Raw genomic sequence first — 20541 nt, 5'->3', positions numbered from 1 at the left:
TTGTAATATTGTTAAGAATTTTTCATCATACTTGTAAAATATTGCTTCACTCAGGTCTTATCTCCTTCTGCCAGATGCACACTGGCTCCTTTTCTAGCTTTTGTGTACTTGATAAACTGTAATCCCTTGTTTACCCAGCTAAGCCTGCAATGTATAATATCCTACAGCATAGAATGGCTGGAAGGAAGCTATAGTTTGATACTATGACACGTCTAATCATCATTACTGTCATGGCTTCCCTGCATAGGTTTCCAGAAATGACCATTTCTTAAATCATATGCCAGAAAAGCAGGATGTTCAAAGATGGTATCTGATCATACCTTTCTTCAGTCCAAGTAATCTGTATCATACATCAGAACAATTCAAGCATTTCTTACTACCAGTTACTCATCATGGAGAGATGACATCTTTGGGTGATTCCAATATAGTAAGCAAAAGACAAAATGAAGGGGTGACAAGGTAGACGTGAACCTGCTCATAATTAAGATTTCTCCTTTTTTGGAAAACACGCAAAAAGTCTATAATCATTTCCTGAACAGTGCAGTGAATACTATTATTTGATAGTTTTCAATAAAAATGGAAACAAAGTCCATTACACCCTCCAATATATTTTAGTATTCCTACTTTGAAAAATATGAACTTTGTGCAAACATTTACTACTAAGGGCAACACAAAGGAGGTACCAACACAGCCAAAAGAAGCAGGAAAAAAATAAACTTAATAAAATCACCAAGAATGGTAAGAACAAATTACATACAGTTAGTCCCAAACACTTATAAATATTTTGCTGCCCATAAACATATATCCCATTTACAGGACAGATCTCAAAATCAACACGAATTGCAGTTGTTTACTCATTTCTCTGCCAACATAGCACCATTCCAAGATAGTACAGTTCTAAGCCAAAGCAACTCCAGATTGAGAAAAGATTACAATTAAAATTAAAGCAAACAAAATATTACCCTAGAATTTCAGTTTGTACATCCTTCCACACAATGTATATGTGACAAAACTTTTACAAAAGAAGCTCACACATGCTATAGTGCAAAAATACAATTGGTGTGTAATTATCCACTGAGAACTAAACCAATAACAATACCAGACACCAGAAAATCACTGCACAGTCTTACCTTATTTGCCTGAGGTAGCTGGACCTTTGGTTTTCCTAAATGGTGACTAATTCTCTCTCTGTACTGGTGGCAAAAAGGTATAATGCTGCAAGCAACATCTCCAAGTTCAGGAAATATCACTTTTAAGCCTCCACTGTAAAAACAAAATGAAACACAAAAGTTAATTTAACAACACAAATCAAAGGAAAAAAAAACTTTTGATACGGAGTTTTTCTGACAACCTTTTCAATACAGAGCCAGGATGAGCACCCATATAATATGACCATGGATAGAATCACAAGAAAAAAATTAAAGATATCATCAGATCTCCATTACCTTATGACACATAGTGACTTGGATAATCTAAATGTAGAATGGGCAGGTGGAGCTGCGTGGCCAGATCTACGCCAACAAAATTAAAAAATAAATAAGTAAATAAAAATTGCAGACACCCAGAGGTTTATTTTCTTCAAGATTTACTTCTTGGATTCTGTTTTTCCCCTCATTTGCATTTCTGGTGAAAGCTACTTAAAAATGATGAACTAATACAGGTAAAATTTTGTTACAATGAATATCTTTACAGCGAAATTTTCATTACAACGAAGTATTTTTATGCTTCCGACAGTTTCCCCATATGACACGAGTCTATAGAAATCGTGTTACTACGAAATACATTCAACAGATACTGTCATTACAACGAAGTGCCCAAAAGACCTTGAAATGCCTGAATGAATCTTTCACAGGGCAGTTAGTTCTGTGGTCGCAGCTCAGTTGTGCACAACGTTTCCCAAACAGAAACATTGTAAATGTTTTTTTCTTTCTTCGAACTTTCCTCATATTGTTTTTTTGCTGTTTTTGTTTTCGGTGGTTTTCAGTGATACCTTTTGCTTATTGCTTGTCAACATTTGAAAAAATCCATTGGAATTTAACTCATTGCAAACTGCTGCATTTGAAGACGTTGAAAAAGCAGTTTTAATGTGGTTCAGTGAAGCTCATTCAAGAAATATTCCTATTAATGTGCCACTCAATCAAGAAAATGTGAGGTTTCTAAACTCTCTTGGGACCTCCCCCAACTAGACAACACGCCGAAAAGCATCCCAAAGTGCGATCACCGCATCTGTGGAAGACTTTTTATCCATTGCTGGGACAACAGTAGGCTCACAGTTCTGCTGCAGCTCGTCATCGAAGGAAACAGAAAAGATCTCAATGAGTGATGCAAGGTACATTGTAAATGCAGGGAACAGTATTACTTGGCCACAACCCTGCCTGACTGCTGTATCTGTGTATAGCAGAGTGGCAGATCACGCTACAATAAATAACCGTGCTGTTCCTGTTTCAAGCTGAATAAAGCTGGTTTTGCTAAAGTACTGAGATTCAGCCACGTGTTTTGGGGAGCAACACAGGGACTTATAGCGCAACCACAATCTTTTAGGATATGCTTTTGTGCAGCGCTGTGAGCCTGCTGTTGCCCTGCCCCAGCAACAGAAAAACAATCTTCCACAGACCTGGCAATCACGTTTCGGGACGCAGTTTGGCATGTTGTCCCATTGGGTGGGGGGTGGGGGGATCCCAAAAGAGCTCAGAAACCTCACAATATGAAAAACAAGAAAAGGATGATTCGGCTTCTGATTGATAACTGTGCTGCCCACAACATGCCTACACATTTAGATAATGTTTGTGTTGAATTCCTCCCACCCAATTGCACAGCACTGCTTCAGCCATTGGATTTGGGCATCATTCACACCCTGAAAGTGTATTATCACAAGGAAATGCTGAGTAAAAATTCTCATCTGCATAACTTGTAGACAAGAGGAGATTAAAATTAACGCAAAAGAAGCTATTGAAATGATTGCAAATGACTGCTCGCAAGTTAAAGAAAGCACTATGGTGACAAATACAGAATGTCATTACTATGAAATTTTCATTACAACGAAATATTTTTTAGGTCCCTGGCAGTTCGTTGTAACGGAATTTTACCTGTAATTCTATCTCAGAATTTTTTGCAGGATAAATAGGCAATGTAATTATTAACTTCTAAATTACTTGATTTACTTTATTTATTTTCTTATTTTAATGTTTTTCTTCTAGTAATAATAATTATTATTACTATTATTATTTCAGCAGCACATCTTAATAATAATAAAAATCATATTTATTATTATTATTATTATTATTTCAGTAGCACATCTTAATGGCATCTGTTTTGTCCTTATATGTGTAAAGACCTATACAAAATTGTTGATACCCCTCCACGACCAAAAAGAACCACATACAATTGTTTCTGAAATAAATTGAAACTGACAGATTAATTGGCTCTCATCATTGTTTATTCCATATTTAACAAAAATCAGACTGTGCTCTAGAGTTTTGATTAAACAGAATACTTCAAATAATAACACAAATGAAAATATCATGGCCAAAAATGATGGAACCCTTAACCTAATGTTTTGTTGCACAATCTTTGGAGGCAATCACTGCAAACAAGCAATTCCTATAGTTCCCAATGATAATTCTGCACCTGTCAACAGGTAATTTAGCCCACTCTTCCCGAGCAAACTGCTCCAGCTGTGTCAGGTTTGAAAGGTGCCATCTCCAGGCTTCATGTTTCAGTTTTTTCCACAGATGGATGTTCGAGAGGATTCAAATCGGGGCTCATAGAAGGTCACTTCAGAATAATCCAATTTTTTGTTCTTAGTTCTTCTTGGGTGCTTTAGCTCTGTGTTTTGGGTCGTTATCCTGTTGGAGGATAACACACGCAATGCATGCCATACCAGATGCAGCAAAGTAGCCTTAAAACATAACCACGCCTCCTCCATGTTTCACAGTAGGTATGGTGTTATTTTCTTTGAAAGCTTTTTTTTTTTCCATCAATGGACTTATGTGACTTGCCCAAAAACTCCATCTTTACTTAATCTATCCTAAAGGGCATTCTCCCAGACGCATTGTGGCTTAGCAATATGCATTTTAGCAAATTCTATTCTGGCCTTTTTATATTTTTTTTCAACAGTGGAGTCCTCCTGGGTCTTCTTCAACTGAGTCCACTGTCACTCAAAAAGCAACAGATGGTGCAATCAGACACTGATGAACCTTGACCTTGGAATTCAGTTTGTATCCCTTTGGATGTTGTCATTGGCTTTTTGCCTACTATTCTCACTATCCTTTTGGCCATTCTGGGGTTGATATTCCTTTTGCTACAGTTCCATGGACCTTAAACATCTTAAATATTTTTACAGTTGCTGTCAAAGGAACACCAAGTTGCTTGGAAATGGTCTATAGCCTTTGCCTTTAACATGCTTGTTTATAATTTTCTTTCTGATCTACTCAAACAACTCTCCCCTTTGCTTTTTCTGGTCCATGTTCAGTGTGGAACACATGATGATACCAGAGAGCAGAGTGCCTATTTTTCTCAGTTTAAATAGACTGAATGACTGATTGCACTGTTTGAGACATATGTGGTACTAATTAAAGAAAACATCTAGTTTGAAAAATCACTCTAATCCAATTATTTATGATATTTTCTAGGGGTACCAACAAATGTGTAAAGGACATTTTAGAATATTTTTGTAGAATAAGCAATATTTTATTTTTTTTTCAAACTTGCTTTGCTTTACTTTACTCAACGAAATATCAGAGGCATGGAGGTATACAGGGGACAACTGCTTTTCATTTAATTACTTTTCAGGAGGCACTTTTTCAATGAGGTTTAAGATTATCAACTAATTTGTCCATATCTGTATACAGTGCTCTTTCGTTATATCGGCATGGACTTTCAGTTCACTCCATCGTGGATTTTAAATGTAAGCATATCTAAATATATATCACAGATATTTCGCTGGTTTCAAAATGGCTCTTTAATTTATGGTACATGCTTCCTCAGTTTGTTTGCCCAGTTGATTTCATACAAGGGACACTATTGACAGATGGCTGAGAAGTTACCCAATCAGAGCACGTTTAAATAAAACTCCTCAATGATATAAGATATGCTCCCCGGTGCTTCACACACTTTAAAGCTCTAACAGCCCGTATTGATTTTTGATTGTTTGCTTTTCTCTGTCTCTCTCATACATTCTCTGCTTCTGACGGAAGGGGTGTGTGAGCAGAGGGCTGTTTGCACAGAGGCTGTTTGCTTAGAAGATACGGACGCTCCTGTAAAAATGCTGAAAGACTACCTTCACATTGATCCCTTCATTGCGCCAATTTATCGTGGTGCTTCCCATACTTAAAAGCCCAACAGCCCTATTGATTTTTGATTGTTTACATTTCTCTCTCTCTCTCTCTTACATTCTCTGCTCTGACGCTGGCACTCCTTTGAAGAGGAAGATATGTTTGAATTCTTTTAATTGTGAGAATCAACTGTCATCTCTGTCTTGTCATGGAGCACAGTTTAAACTTTTGACTAAAGGGTGTTATTTCATGTCTAGAGGGCTCTAATAATGTTAAAAAGGTTTTAGAAGGTCTAGGTTTTCTATTCTCTAACTGTGAAAAAATTAGATTTATAAATAAAGAATCCTACTTCGTGGAAATTCATTTATCTGTCTGGAGTGGATTAACCGCAATAAACGAGCGTTTACTGTATAACTGTGTGGATAATATTTATAAACAGTGTGGGAGAGTTTCTAAGGGCTTAAAATATATAAAAATAACCATACAAACATATGGTTTCTACTTCGCGGATTTTCACCTATCCAGAACCCCCCGCGATCGAGGAGGGATTACTGTATATTCAAACAAGTTTTAATAAGAGTTTGTGTGCCACAGTGTACCCAGTTTAATGAAACTTTGGTTGTTTGTTTTTATAGTGAAATAGAAACACAGGAATTACAGACACTGTTGTAACTAGTGCCTCAGCTAGTCACTAATGATGACCTCTTCCTGGAGAGGCAGAACCGGAAGTGGAGGCAGGCTGGCTTGAGCAATTTCCTGGGGGAATCAAGAAACCCCTAATTAACCCTAAACACTCCCTGAAAGCACCAAAATCAAAAGTGTGTGTTGAGTCCCTGAAACTAAGTTTTATTAGACATTCAATGGCTTTAGAAATCACTCAGGTCATACTAGAAAACATGCTCAAAATACAAATTCAGACAAATGTCTGTTATGGGTTTCCTTTTTATTTTAGTCTGTTTCACTGCTTATGTGATAGGTTTCTGCTACCCACACTAACTAACTACAGCGTGGTCCAGATCTAATTATGCAGATCCAAATCATCTGGATGACTTTGATTTATGTGGAGACGATTCTAGTTCGGCGCAAAGACGATTCTTCATGTCATCAGTTGCACACTTTTCGATGGTCCGGGATTTTTCGGGCGATTTTCTATGTAATAAACTTAACAAGTTATAGCGTAATGAAAATTGCATATTTAGATCTGGACCACCCTATAGAGCTGTGATGCTTGCCCATGACAGAGTAGTTTAGCCTAACTCCATTCCAAAAAGAAGAAACCAAAGTTCTCTTTTTGTAAAATGGGAGCTATTTCACGTAAGTTCCCAATGTTGAGAGAGAGAAAATACATTTCTTAGTGGCACATTGGAGAACTGAGTAACGAGATGTGGGAGCCTCAGATTGTTATGGACAGTGTCACAAAGGAATTTGAGAATTTACTTGTTTCCATGCCCCCTGTGCATCAGTACCAAATACACAGGACAGAGGCAATTTCTCTACCAGCCCTACAAACCAGGAAATCCTTGGCCCCATCCAGCTCCTGTGCCAGCCACATCATCCCCACTGCAGCCTGTGCCACTTCATGTGCAGCGACTGTTCCAGCCTGCTTCTGTGTCTCCTGCACAACCTCCAGTAAAGCCACAGCTACAGCTACGTCCTGTGGAGCTTATACCACTTCTTGTGCAGCTACAATTCCAGTAAGCTTTTTATAAATTCTGTGCTATCTCCATTGCAGAACCAGCTACACCCAGCTCCTGTGCCACCTAAAGAGTAGTCTGTGTAAAGGCAGAGCAACTATACTTACAGCCACTCTTTATGCCACCACCACAGTCTTCACTGCCTAGAATTCCACATCATCATTACCAGAGTCAGATCCCTCCAGACATATAACCCCACCAATTTTAGTGTGCTTGGATTGATGGAAATAGCCATTGTATCATCATATGGCATTACCAAAACCAAAACTAGTTGTCTTTTCTTTAGGCAAAGAGAGCATGCATAATAAAAAGGTTTGCACAGTGTTCTAGGCCTTCGCCATCATTTAACTGAGAACTTCTCTGTTGGGCCACTGAGCAAGGCACTTAACCTGTAATTGCTCCATCCTGGGTATGACATTAATCTGCATCCAGCCCTGCAAGCAGGTCTTCGAACTTGCAGGAAAAACCCAGGAGCTGGTAGCAGGATTGGCACTCCAGCCACTGTAAAAAAAAGCTCACACTGTTCAGTGTGGTGCTGAGGTGTCATCCGTTGCTCGGCTGCACTTGGATCTTTATCCAGGTGCATGCTGTGTGGTGAGTACAGCAATCCGTGCATGCTCCCAACCTCTCTTGATACATATCAGGTGCTGCGGGATTATATGGAGCTAGCAGCTGCTTATCTGGGAGCTAAATGGTATGCCAATAGTCCATTCTCATACAGCAGTGCTATGCAGGCTTTGGAACAAAGGTAAGGTCAAACAATGCTGCTAGTGTAACATGAATTTAAGTCAATCCTGAATACTCCAGCCCTATAGCCAACTGATGTGCAAGAATTTGAGGACTTTGTCACTGCTGTCAAATCTTTGGAAGGCATGCTTAACACTAGGGATGGATCCTTTAAATCTGAAGTACTGTGTGGGTCTCATGTAGATAAACTGCTGGCTAAACTGCCTGTTAACTATAGAGGCATTTATAAAAACACTGGCTCCCTATGCTCATTATCATGTGTGGCAATATCAGAACTTACCCACTACCGGATCTGTCAGAATGGGTTGACTAGAAAGCTTAAGCCATGCAGATATCCATGTGTGCCTATATTAAACCAGGTATGAGCACTACCTGAATGCCTGTGTATCATTCAGCAAACTAAGCCACACAGACAAGAAGGGATGGATTAAAGAGCAAAATCAGTGTTGGGAGGTGTGTTCAATGTGACAAATGGGACAGCTATACATTCAAAAAACCCTGTTTGACAAGAGGAGGTCAGCATTTCCCAGTACTTCATGAAGCTGCTTCTGCTTCAGAGAACAAGAGCATTTTCACTGTAGGCATGCCTTCACCTTCATTTTGTGTCGATCAAGTCAGCCACTCAGGCAGGGTGATGCTAAAATCAGTCCCTGTTCAGCTATGGAGCGGATCACATATTCATTGTCTCTCCTCATCACATGTCTATATCACTTCAGCCTGCTTTCCTATACTCTCTTAGATATCTCTCCCACTTTTGTTGTACCTCTGATTGTTTCATTTCTTATTCTGTCCTTTTTTGTAACTCCACACATCCATCTCAACATTATTATTTCTGCCATATCTAACTTCTCTTCCTGCACTCCCTTTACTGCCCATGTCTCAGCTCCATATATTATTGCTGGTCTTATGACTGTCTTAAAAATCTTACCTTTAACCTTTGCCTTAATTCTTCAGTCACACAATATTCCTGATACATTATTCCAATTGTTCCACCCACACTGCATTCTATGGGTTATCTCTGCATCTAGTTTTCCATCTTTTGTTACCACTGATCACAGATATTTACATCTATCTAGTTTTAATAGCTATCACTGCAGGCTAATGTCTGAATCCTGATCATCATTAAACATCATATAAAGTATGTCTTCGTCCTATTTATCTTCAGCCATCTGTTTTCCAAAGCCTTTCCTCATTCTTTCAACTTCCTACAGTATATACTTCTATTTTCCAGTGTTACAAAACACAGCAAAAAGCATGCACCAAGGGGATTGGTCTTTTATCCCATGACTTAACACATCCATAAACAGATCAAAAAGGTACAGACTTAATGAAGATCCCAGGTGCAGACCTATTCTAACTTGAATCTTGCCTGTTTAATGAAGATCGCAGGTGCACACCTATTCTAACTGGGATCTTGTCTGTTACCCCATTTCTTTAAACCAGTTTCCTTGCTCTCTCATACATGTCCTGGACAATTCTCACATACTTCTCTGGTACTCCTTTATCCCTCATTCACCTCCAGACCTCTTAGTGTGGCAGTCTATCATAAGCCACCTCTAAATCAGAAAACACCATATGAAATCATTTGTTTTTCTTGATGCTCTCTATCAGTTGTCTCAATGCAAAGACTGCACCAGTTGTTCGTCTCCCTGGAATAAAACCAAAATATTCCTCCACCATGGTGGTCTTTTCCCTAAGCCTTCTCTTTATAACCCTTTCCTAAAATTTCATTGTGTGTGTTGTCAGCTTTATCCCTCAATAGTTTTCACTATTCTGAATATCGCCCTTCTCCTTTTAAATGGGTAGAATCACACTGTTCCTCCAATCCTCTGGTATTCTCTCCTTTTCAAAGATCTTCTGCATTAGATCCAACAATACATCTACTCTGTCTTCTCATAAACTCTTCCACAGTTCTGCTGGTATTTCATCTTGTCCTGCAGCCTTTCCATTTCTCATTCTTTTCAGCAACTTGGATTTTCTTCATTCAACAGCTTTTCAAAGTATCTTGTCCATCTATTCTTGATCCTATCATGTTAACTTAAGACCTAGCCTTGGTCTAAAGACTAAAATCCTCCCCAGCCTTGCTCCTAGCCTCTCCCTTTATTGCCTCCAATTTCTCATACACCTCCTCTAAAGCTTGTGCATTGGCTCTTTGCCTCCTTGTTTGTCTGTCAATACATTTGTTCCTTCTTCACTAATTGGGATAATTTCTTCTTTGCCTCCTTCTTAGCCTTTATCATATCCGGTACCTCTTTTTCCATCACCATGTCTCTTTGCCCCCAGGCTGGCCCCTTCTGGTTGTCCTGCCTAACACCGCTTCACCTCTTCTTAACACTAGAATTCCTGAAGCCTATGAAAAAACACGTAATCCTGGCACACCTTAAATCCCTTCACACCTCTCCATCAGTGTCTTTTGTTTAGTATTGTTATTCCATGGAAGACCCAAAGAGTGTCTGATTTAAAAAGAACATGTCGTAGAGCTGAGCGTAAATGGAGGAAAATTAAACTAACTATCCACTATGAGATATTGAAGGTTAAAATAACAGAATACAGTAACACAGTCCGTCTTGAGAGGTGCTGCTATTTCTCTAAGATTATAAATAACAATGCTAGTAATCCCAGAGTCTTATTTTCGATGATTGACCATCTGCTAAACCCAGGTAACAAAAAGGAATGCCTCTAAAATACTTCCAGTGAAACCTGTGAGGCTATTGCTGTATTTTTCAATCAAAAAATTAATGATATTAAAAATAACATAGTAATCACCCCAATACTGCGTATCCTCCTAAGCCCCAGTACTCCATTATAAACAAATTAAATTCTTTCACCAGGATAGATTTACCTGATTTACATAGAATAATCTCTCAACTGAGACCCTTCACCTGCGTCCTTGACCCAATACCAACAAGTTTTTTCAAAGTAGTATCAGGCATGCTAATTGATAGTATTCTTGACATAGTAAATTTGTCATTAAATATGGGGATCTTCACAGACTGTTTTAAGACTGCTGTAGTTAAACCCCTAATCATGAAAAATAATCTTGACCCCTCTGCTTTTGAAAATTTTAGACCCATCTGTAACCTGCCTTTCTTAAGTAAAATTCTAGAGAAGGCAGTGATTATGCAGTTAACACTAGAATTACCAGAGCCTACGAAAAAACTCGTAATTCCGTCCCACCTTAAACTGCTCCTTAAATCCCTTCACACCTCTCCGCCAGCGCCCTTTGTCTTCTAAATGTGCTGATAAAGAGAAGCTCGGAGCAGCCGGCTATTCCATCCCCCCACCAATTTAGAACGTGCACGAACTTCTCTCAGCTCATGCCTTGATTGAGTATCTGGGAGTGAAGTGGAGTTTTAGAGTGGAAATAATAGATCGTTGTTTGGAACACACGCATTTCATGTCTGTTCCGTTTCTACAGTAATCTGTGTCAACACATTGTTAAAACAGAAACGTTTTTTTATATTCTAGTAGTAGATGACAAAATGTAGGCATAAACTGTATAATGTATGAAGCCTGAAGTCCAAATAGCAAAGAAACATTTTCACAAGAATAACACAATTGCGCTTTTATTCAAAATATAACTGCAGAAACAAAAAGCCGCCTTAACATGCGACATTGACACCACTTTATTGTAACTGCTGCCGTGATTCAATAGACTCAGCCCCTCTTGGGAATCAAAAGGTCACGAGTTCGATCCTGCCCCCTCCGTTTTGAGAAGTAAACTGCTCTTAGTCTTACTGTTTTAGAATAAAAGCATACATTTGATTTCAGTCTGTAACAGCCGGTGCAATTTATGATCCTTGTAAAGGTTAGCTTTTTTTTTTTATTCACTTTTCATTCTCTCAGTCGCGTTCAGAATCAATCCATACAACCCCATCTGACACGGCTGTTTTCACTAAAGACGCTATAGCTCTGCAGTGTACCACGATGCATACTAACGCCAACACCCCGGGTTCTGACACACAAACGCTGGCGAAGCTGCCTTCTTCGTATCTCACCGTCACTTGCTTTTCTTTTTATTCAGTTTTATTGAGTGTTCCTGCCAGTCCGCGCATGTTGCTGTATGCTGTTTCTTTTGTACTCCAGGACATGCAGAGGAAAGAATGGTAAAGACCAGTAACCGGCTATATGCAATCATCAGACACTCCCCATCTGCCCGTGTCGTTCAAACACAGGAACATATATTGGTGTAAAAGTATAACAAAAGTGCACTTTTATTCAAGTGCACTTTTTCCATCGCCTTTTCCTGTAAGAAGCAATGTACACACTTCTCTCTATGCTGTGGTTTCTATTACACACCTGAAAGAAAGAGACAATATATGTGAAAATATAATCGCACTAATGCAATATTATTTGAAAGCGAACAGCGTCAGATCGGTGTGAATTTATGCAGGAACTGGAAATTCTCTGATCGGGACCTTCCCCAGGGAAGAAAGTACAGTGTCAGGTGCTCATTCAGTGTAATAGAAACCATAGCACAGAGAGGTGTGTACACGGCAACAAGTACACGTGTCGTAAATGTAGGAAGGACGGTCCTTGGGTGTGTGGGAACTGTTAATATTTGAATGTGATGATTTTATATAGCACGGAATGAAAATCTGCACTTCTTAGCATTGCACCATGCAAGCTGTCGTATCAATCGCCTACTGTAACTTGCTTTCTTTTTCTTGGTTATACAGGTAGTTTTGAATAAAAGTGCACTTGTTTTGTTTGTGAAATGAAGTGTCTGCGTGCACTTTTCGTGGCATTACGTGTATTTTTGAGCATGCCCGTTTGAGCAGTATAAAAGTATTGAAAAGTATAACAAAACAACGGGCAGATGGGGAGTGTCTGATGATTGCATATAGCGCCGAACTTACTGCTCTTTACTATTCTCTCCTCTGCGTGCCCTGGGTACAAAAGAAACAGAATACAGACGCTATAGCTCTGCGTTGTACCACGATGCATACTAACGCCCCACCGGTTCTGACACACAGGCGCTGGCGAAGCTGCCTTCTTCTTCTTATCTCACCGTCACTTGATTTTCTTTTTATTCAGTTTTATTGAGTGTTCCTGCCAGTCCCGCATGTTGCTGTATGCTGGATATTTTCACATGTATTGTCTCTTTCTTTCAGGTGTGTAATAGAAACCACAGCATAGAGAGACATTGCTTCTTACAGGAAAAGGCGATGGAAAAAGTGCACTTTTGTTATACTTTTACACCAATATATGTTCCTGTGTTTGAGCGACACGGGCAGATGGGGAGTGTCTGATGATTGCATATAGCGCCGAAGTTACTGGTCTTTACCATTCTTTCCTCTGCATGTCCTGGAGTACAAAAGAAACAGCATACAGCAACATGCGGGGACTGGCAGGAACACTCAATAAAACTGAATAAAAAGAAAAGCAAGTGACGGTGAGATCTAAGAAGCAGCTTCGCCAGCGTTTGTGTGTCAGAACCGGGGTTGGGGATGGTGTTTGGCGTTAGTATGCATCGTGGTACACTGCAGAGCTATAGAGCGTCTTTAGTGAAAACAGCCGTGTCAGATGGGGTTGTATGGATTGATTCTGAACGCGACTGAGAGAATGAAAAGTGAATTAAAAAAAAGCTAACCTTTACAAGGATCATAAATTGCACCGGCTGTTACAGACTGAAATCAAATGTATGCTTTTATTTTAAAACAGTAAGACTAAGAGCAGTTTACTTCTCAAAACGGAGGGGCGCAGGATCGAACTCGTGACCTTTTGATTCCCAAGCGGGGGCTGAGTCTATTGAACCATGGAGGCAGTTACAATAAAGTGGTGTCAATGTCGCATGTTTAGGCGGCTTTTTGTTTCTGCAGTTATATTTTTGAATAAAAGCGCAATTGTGTTATTCTTGTGAAAATGTTTCTTTGCTATTTGGACTTCAGGCTTCATACTTTATACAGTTTATGCCTACATTTTGTCATCTACTACTAGAATATAAAAAAACGTTTCTGTTTTAACAATGTGTTGACACAGATTACTGTAGAAACGGAACAGACATGAAATGCGTGTGTTCCAAACAACGATCTATTATTTCCACTCTAAAACTCCACTTCACTCCCAGATACTCAATCAAGGCATGAGCTGAGAGAAGTTCATGCACGTTCTAAATTGGTGGGGGGATGGAATAGCCGGCTGCTCCAAGCTTCTCTTTATCAGCACATTTAGAAGACAAAGGGGCTGGCGGAGAGGTGTGAAGGGATTTAAGAAGCAGTTTAAGGTGGGACGGAATTACGAGTTTTTTCGTAGGCTCTGGTAATTCTAGTGTTAATTGACCACCTCAAAAACCATGCTATTCTTGAAAAATTTCAGTCAGGATTTAGAATAAATCACAGCACAGAAACTGCACACATTAAAGTAGTAAATGACTTGCGGGTAAATGCAGACAGAGGCCATTTATCAGTTCTCACCCTCCTCGAGCTGAGTGCCGCATTTCACACCATTGATCATATTATTCTTAGAAATCGCCTTAGTCAATAGGTGGGCCTCTCTGGCAGTGTCTTAAATTGGTTTGAATCCTACCTTGCAGGGAGAAAATTCTTTGTTAGTTGTGTTAATCACAACTCAGAGACACATGATATTCTATATGGTGTTCCACAAGGCTCTATCCTGGGTCCGCTGCTCTTCTCAATCTATATGCTTCCATTAGGTCAGATTATCTCAGGGCACAACGTGAGTTACCACAGCTATGCTAATGACACGCAGCTGTACTTATCAATGGCACCTGATGACACTGACTCTCTAGATTCACTAACACAATGTCTTACTGGTATTTCTGAATGGATGAATAGTAATTTTCTCAAACTAAATAAAGAGAAAACTGAAATTTTAGTGATCGGCAATAATGGATTCAATGAGGTTATCAGAAATAAACTTGATGCATTAGGATTAAAAGTCAAGACGCAAGTAAAAAACTTAGGGGTAACTGTTGACTGTAACCTGAATTTTAAATTGCATATTCATCAGACCACTAGGACAGCATTTTTTCACTTAAGAAACATAGCAAAAGTTAGACCTCTTATATTATTGAAAGATGCTGAGAAATTAATTCATGTTTTTGTTTTCAGTTGATTAGATTACTGTAACGCACTCCTCTCAGGACTACCCAAAAAAGACATAAATCGTTTGCAACAAGTGCAGAATGCAGCTGCTAGAATCCTAACTAGGAAAAGAAAATCCAAACACATTTCTCCAGTTTTGATGTCACTACACTGGTTACCTGTGTCTTTCAGAATTGACTTTATAATTCTGCTTATGGTTTATAAAGCCTGAAATAATCTCGCTCCATCTTATATATCGGAATGTCTGGCACCCTATATTCCAAATCGTAACCTTAGATCCTCAAATGAGTGTCTCCTTAGAATTCCAAAAGCAAAACTTAAAAGAAGTGGTGAGGCGACCATCTGCTGCTATGCACCTAAAATCTGGAATAGCCTGCCAATAGGAATTCGCCAGGCTAATACAGTGGAGCAGTTTTAAAAAACTGCTGAAAACACATTGCTTTAACATGGCCTTCTCATAACTTCACTTTAATTTAATCCTGAAACTCTGTGTATTCAATTCATTACAATAAGTGTTCATGGTGGCTCTAAAATCCATACTGACCCCTGCTCTCTCTTCTGTTTCTTTTTCCGTTTTCTTTGTGGTGGCGGCCTGCGCCACCACCACCCACTCAAAGCATCATGATGCTCCAACATTGATGAACTAAAAGCCAGAAGTCTACATGACCATCATCGTCAAGTCCTTCCGTGAGAACCCAAAATACAAAGAGAGCTGTTTCATTTATGTGAGGTAGAATGCCCAGAGGGGACTGGGCGGTCTCATGGTCTGGAATCCCTGCAGATGTTATTTTTTTCTCCAGCCGTCTGGAGTTGTTGTTGTTTTTTGTTTTTTTTCTGTCTTCCCTGGCCATCGGACCTTATTCTTATTCTATGTTAATTAATTCTATGTGTCTTTTATTTTTCTATTCTTCATTATGTAAAGCACTTTGAGCTACATTTTTTTAATGAAAATGTGCTATATAAATAAATGTTGTTGTTGTTGTTGTAAATGCATTGATCAGCACAAGCAGCAAGCAGCCTGCTGTTCCATTCTCCACCTTGATGGAGCTGAGCTCGGGCAACAAGTTCTCCCAGCTCAAGCCAAGGCTCCTTATCGGTGTGTGAGATCTGGAGTTGTATAGGGCAAATAATACAGTATATCATTATTTGGAATACATGAATTTCATGTGTGTTCCGTGTCTACGGATAAGTGTAGGATGAAAGGAAATGCCAGAAATGCAAGAAATGCTGAATACATACCTAAAGCAGAAACTTTAGTCCAAATATCAAATAAACATGTGCGCTTTTATTCAAGAATATAACCAAGGAAAAAAAAAATACTCAATTTATATGTGGATGTAAATGAGTTAAAAACTCCCTAAACTTTGATCAGTATTAGGTAGCTGAAGTAGCTGACATGTTCAAATCAAGACTTACAATATTTTTGCTTGAGCAAGTTTTTAATTCTACTTAGGTATTTTAATTTCATGTTCTGTGTGTTAAGTAATTTTACTTAATGTTGACTTTGCCTTTTATTATATTTTGTATTTAATGTCTTTGTTTATGATGTAAGGTGTCTTAAGACACTTTCTGATTAAACGGGCACTAAAATACAGTCCTTGATTCCACATAACTAATTGTATATTTAACAGTGTAAGAGTAAGCTTTCAGTTTTCAGACAACAATAAGAGGACCCACCCCTTTACCGCAGATTACTTGAAAACTTTTAATGAAATAGGCATCATCCATTTACTCAAAGTCTTCCCAATTGCTATGCAACTCCCATTTTCTTACCCCATTCCTCATTTATACAAGGGAGACTTTTACTCACAAGCAAGACCATATGTACTGTACATATACTGTACATGGAAACTGGTATTTACATTTTTGGTAAAGCATTTTCAATTGCGTTGTAAATGTATTATCATTTAAAGTTTATGCCAAATTAAGAGATAACATGGCTCTTTCAATGAAAATTGATGGTTCACTCAAAAAAACCTATCTATTTAAATTTTATAGTCCAATGAGCATACAAGAGTAGAGCAGGGTAGGACAGCAATAAAATAAAAATGGTTATTATAGTTCAAGTTTGGTCCTAGAATGATACAATGTCCTTAGGTTATTCTTACAACTCAAAAGCTTAATTAATTTCCCTCCCATAAAAATTAGTGGGTGGGTCATCCAGTAATCTAAATCATCCACCAAGTCATTCCTCTCTCACCCTCCCTCAATAATTTAACTTACAATTCAAGGCAAACAACAGTGTTGTGACCTCCTTATTATAACATTATTATAACAAGTCAGAAAATGTGAAAATGTTCAAATACAGATTGTATGCATTTTTCTTGGGCATGCCTTTTGAGTGTAATTTAATTGACATTTTTATGTCTGCCCTTTTTGAAGGGGAAACACATTTATAGGTATGCTTTTTTAATGAAATGTAACATTTTATGTTTTTGTTGTAATAAGACTTTTTTGCATTATTTAATTATATATAATTTCAGTTATTCCATTATTTATCAGTAATATGGGAAATGTGCGGGTGAGAAGAATTGATAAATCAATTTGTTAATTTTTGTTTTTGCATTTTACACTGCCAATAATTAACAATTTTAGGTTCCTATTTTACTTTCCTTACCTTTCTATGTTAGGTGGGGATATGAGGCATTAGACTAATATAAAGGTAACTGAAGGAAAATTATTTTTTTTTCTTAAAATGAGTTATTAATAAACACAAGGATTATAGAAATACACAACAGACACAAAAGATGATGTACATGACAAATTGACATGTAACACAGAACTGATTGGTTGTTCTTTGTTTGTATGTTTTGAAGATTATTCTTGGTTTTACAAGCTTTTAGTTTAGCATTTCGCTTTTGGAATTTTAGTGTGACATCACAGTCAGCTCATCTTTGTTCTAATACACAGGTTAGAGTGAGGCACAACAAAACTGTTATGCTGCAATCATGATCATGCGACTGTTATACAGTAACAAACAAGAGAAAAGAGGGTTTTGCTGGCTGTTTACAGGCAACTTGGGAGTTCTACATTATGCAAGTGGCGCAGTAGTAGCACTGCTGTTTTGCAGTAAGGAGAGATTATGGGTTTTCTTCCTGGGTCCACACTGCATGGAGAGCACTTTTAGTAGTGAGAAAAGCTATATATAAATGTAAAGAATTATTTTTATTAAACTTTTTTATGATGCCATCTCTTGGGATGATGTCCAGTTCTGTGTGGTGTTCCATGTCATTGCTCCAGGTTTGAGTGGTGAGCTTGGCTTGAACTAGAGTGCACTATTTTCTTTGCCTGATGGTCTTTTTTCCATGGTGTGGTACTGTTTTTCTCAGCTGTTAGTCTCTGTTATGTGTGTCCTCTACAACTTCATAAGGAAAAGTATGGCTCTTTCTGGCTTCAGAGTTTAGATGCTGAGGTTCCATTCTTTAAAATGATTCTGGTGCTCAGCATCTCTAAGATAAATTCCCAACCCCCTCTGTCAGAAACCAATGTTACCCACTAAAAATAAATTCTAGGGAAAACAATACATTTGCATCTCTTTGTTAATTGGGAGTTGTTTAAGAAAACATGAAGTAATTAAAAACTGTGAATGCAACTGTTTAAGAAAAAAGAAGCAATTAAGGGTTTGGAATCTTAACGAGTGAGTTAACTAAAATTAAGCAGAAGAATATTGCTTTGGGAACAATTGCTTAAGCAGCGATAATTGGTTTTGAATGATGGTATGTATACTATGCCTCAGTCTTAAATACTATCTATACATTGACATCAGGGTCAGCAACATCAGGGATCATGTGGTAGCAAACAGCATAGCAACTGTAAACAACATGGCCTAAACCATTATGTGTTAACATGAAATGGTGGCACTTACATTGAAAATTGATGTGAAAATGGCAACAGGACTACACTATCATAACTATAAAATTAAGAAATGTTTACAAAAACAAAATGTGCATGTGAATGAGTCAACTAATTGTTTATAAAAATTAACATACGACACTTGATTTAGAATGTAATGACAAAAAAAAAATTACAAGTATGGAGGATATATTGTTAGGGTAGGGTAAGTAATAACAAATAACTAAATTGGACAGTATGCATAAGAACACATTATTGCATAAATACTAAATAAACATTTACTACATTATCAGTCTTTAAACAACTGCAAAAAAAAAAAAAAGATTTATTGGCCGATTGACCCATAAAATATGTGCATACAAAGCTTAGTGCTGCTGTCTCCCAGATCAAGAATCCTGGGTTTAAATTTGGGTCTGATCACTGAATGTACGGACATCACATGTTCAAAAACTGAAGTATACTCCGCAGCACATATATAAAGAAGCATCTACCTTTTGGTATTACAAAGTAATTAATGTCAAACTTTCAGTATTTAATTATGCAGCCGATGCTAATAAATATTATAAATAGTACCATTATTTTCTTTCTATAGAAAGCCTTCATTTTATTACTTATGTTTAATGTGTATTAATGAAAATACACCACACACTCTAACATGTTTATTAAAAACAAAATCTTACCCATTAATAAATAAAACCATTTACTGCTTACAAACAGAACTAACCAAAAAAGAAAAAAGACAACAAGTAAGCAGAATCACTTGTAGTAAGACTATACAAGGGGGACACCATCCCAAGGATGGTATACAATAAGGGAGTAAAAGAAAAAAAAGTAACAGTTTATCAAACACAATAATGTGAAAACAAAATACAGTAATTAAAAAATCACAAGGAAATTTTCATAAAAGAAAGAGCAAGAGGTTATACTTTTAGATACTCAGTGTACGATTGATAATAAAAAAAAAGAAATTGCAAGGAAAAAAATGTGGAACTTTTTTACAAAATTTGTATTTTCAAGAAAAGGAATTACAATAATGCAAAAATATAAAAAAATATGTGCAATAAAATTTAAGTATATGAAGATAAAAAAAATAGACATTAAATAGGCACAATTAAATACAAGACAGTAATGAACAAGGGCACCGCAAAGGCCACAAAAAGGCAATAGATGAAAGTAAAGCCTTGGGACAAAATGAATAGGCGGCTATCAGAGTGGAGACCTGATACATCGATAAAGTACCTGAGGGATGAGCCATCAAGTCAACAATGAGGACACTCACACAGAGCAAGGGTTGGGGGTATAAAAGTGTAAAGTGCTTTTATTGAAAACAGTCAAAAGCAAAGCTAAAAATGCAGTGCAGCAAAAAAATCAATAAATAATCTTTTAAAATATCCAAAGTTAAAATCCATAATAAAATAAGAATAAAAGCAACCCCACAGCTATCAGTGTACTTCTGTTCCATCTGTCAAGTCCAGCTGAACTCTCCCATTACTTGCTCAGCTGGCGGAGATACAAGCAGCCACAGTCTTCTACAACCAGAACCTATCTTGGCTGCCTTGAGCAAGGTTGGCCAGACCACACAAGGTCAGTTGTCCTCCCTTCTTCCTTCTCACTCCCCTGGCATGCCTCAGATCCCTAGGGAGGACTCCACCACATTTGCACCCACTCCTCTGCAAATATTCAGTGCTCACCGATCGTTCCCTCCTATGCGGGACTAACGACTGTGCTGCCTTCACACACTAGCTGACTGGCTCGCTCTGCCACTCCACCCGATACTGGTCTCACAGCTTTCTTTCTCATTCTTTTTTCTCTCCTTCTTTTCTTCAACCTGCTCCGCTCCCCCTTTTTTACACTGGAGAAGGCTGAATGTGTGATTGCCTGATTGCCACCTCAGGATGATAACGAGAC

General features: G+C 38.0%; 1 protein-coding gene across 1 annotated transcript in view; it reads right to left on the bottom strand.

Moving 5' to 3' along the window:
• The window catches only part of LOC120539495 (phosphatidylethanolamine-binding protein 4), a 620910-nt gene that overhangs the window by 581671 nt on the left and 18698 nt on the right, over positions 1-20541 (bottom strand). Inside the window, exon 3 of the mRNA XM_039769605.1 lies at positions 1131-1263. Within this exon, the coding sequence (XP_039625539.1) occupies positions 1131-1263 (133 nt within the window). The remainder of the gene's footprint in view (positions 1-1130; positions 1264-20541) is intronic.

The sequence above is a fragment of the Polypterus senegalus genome, chromosome 11, assembly GCF_016835505.1.
Source record: "Polypterus senegalus isolate Bchr_013 chromosome 11, ASM1683550v1, whole genome shotgun sequence".
NCBI classification, from domain to species: Eukaryota; Metazoa; Chordata; class Cladistia; order Polypteriformes; family Polypteridae; genus Polypterus; species Polypterus senegalus.
This window is presented reverse-complemented; position numbering and strand designations above follow the sequence as displayed.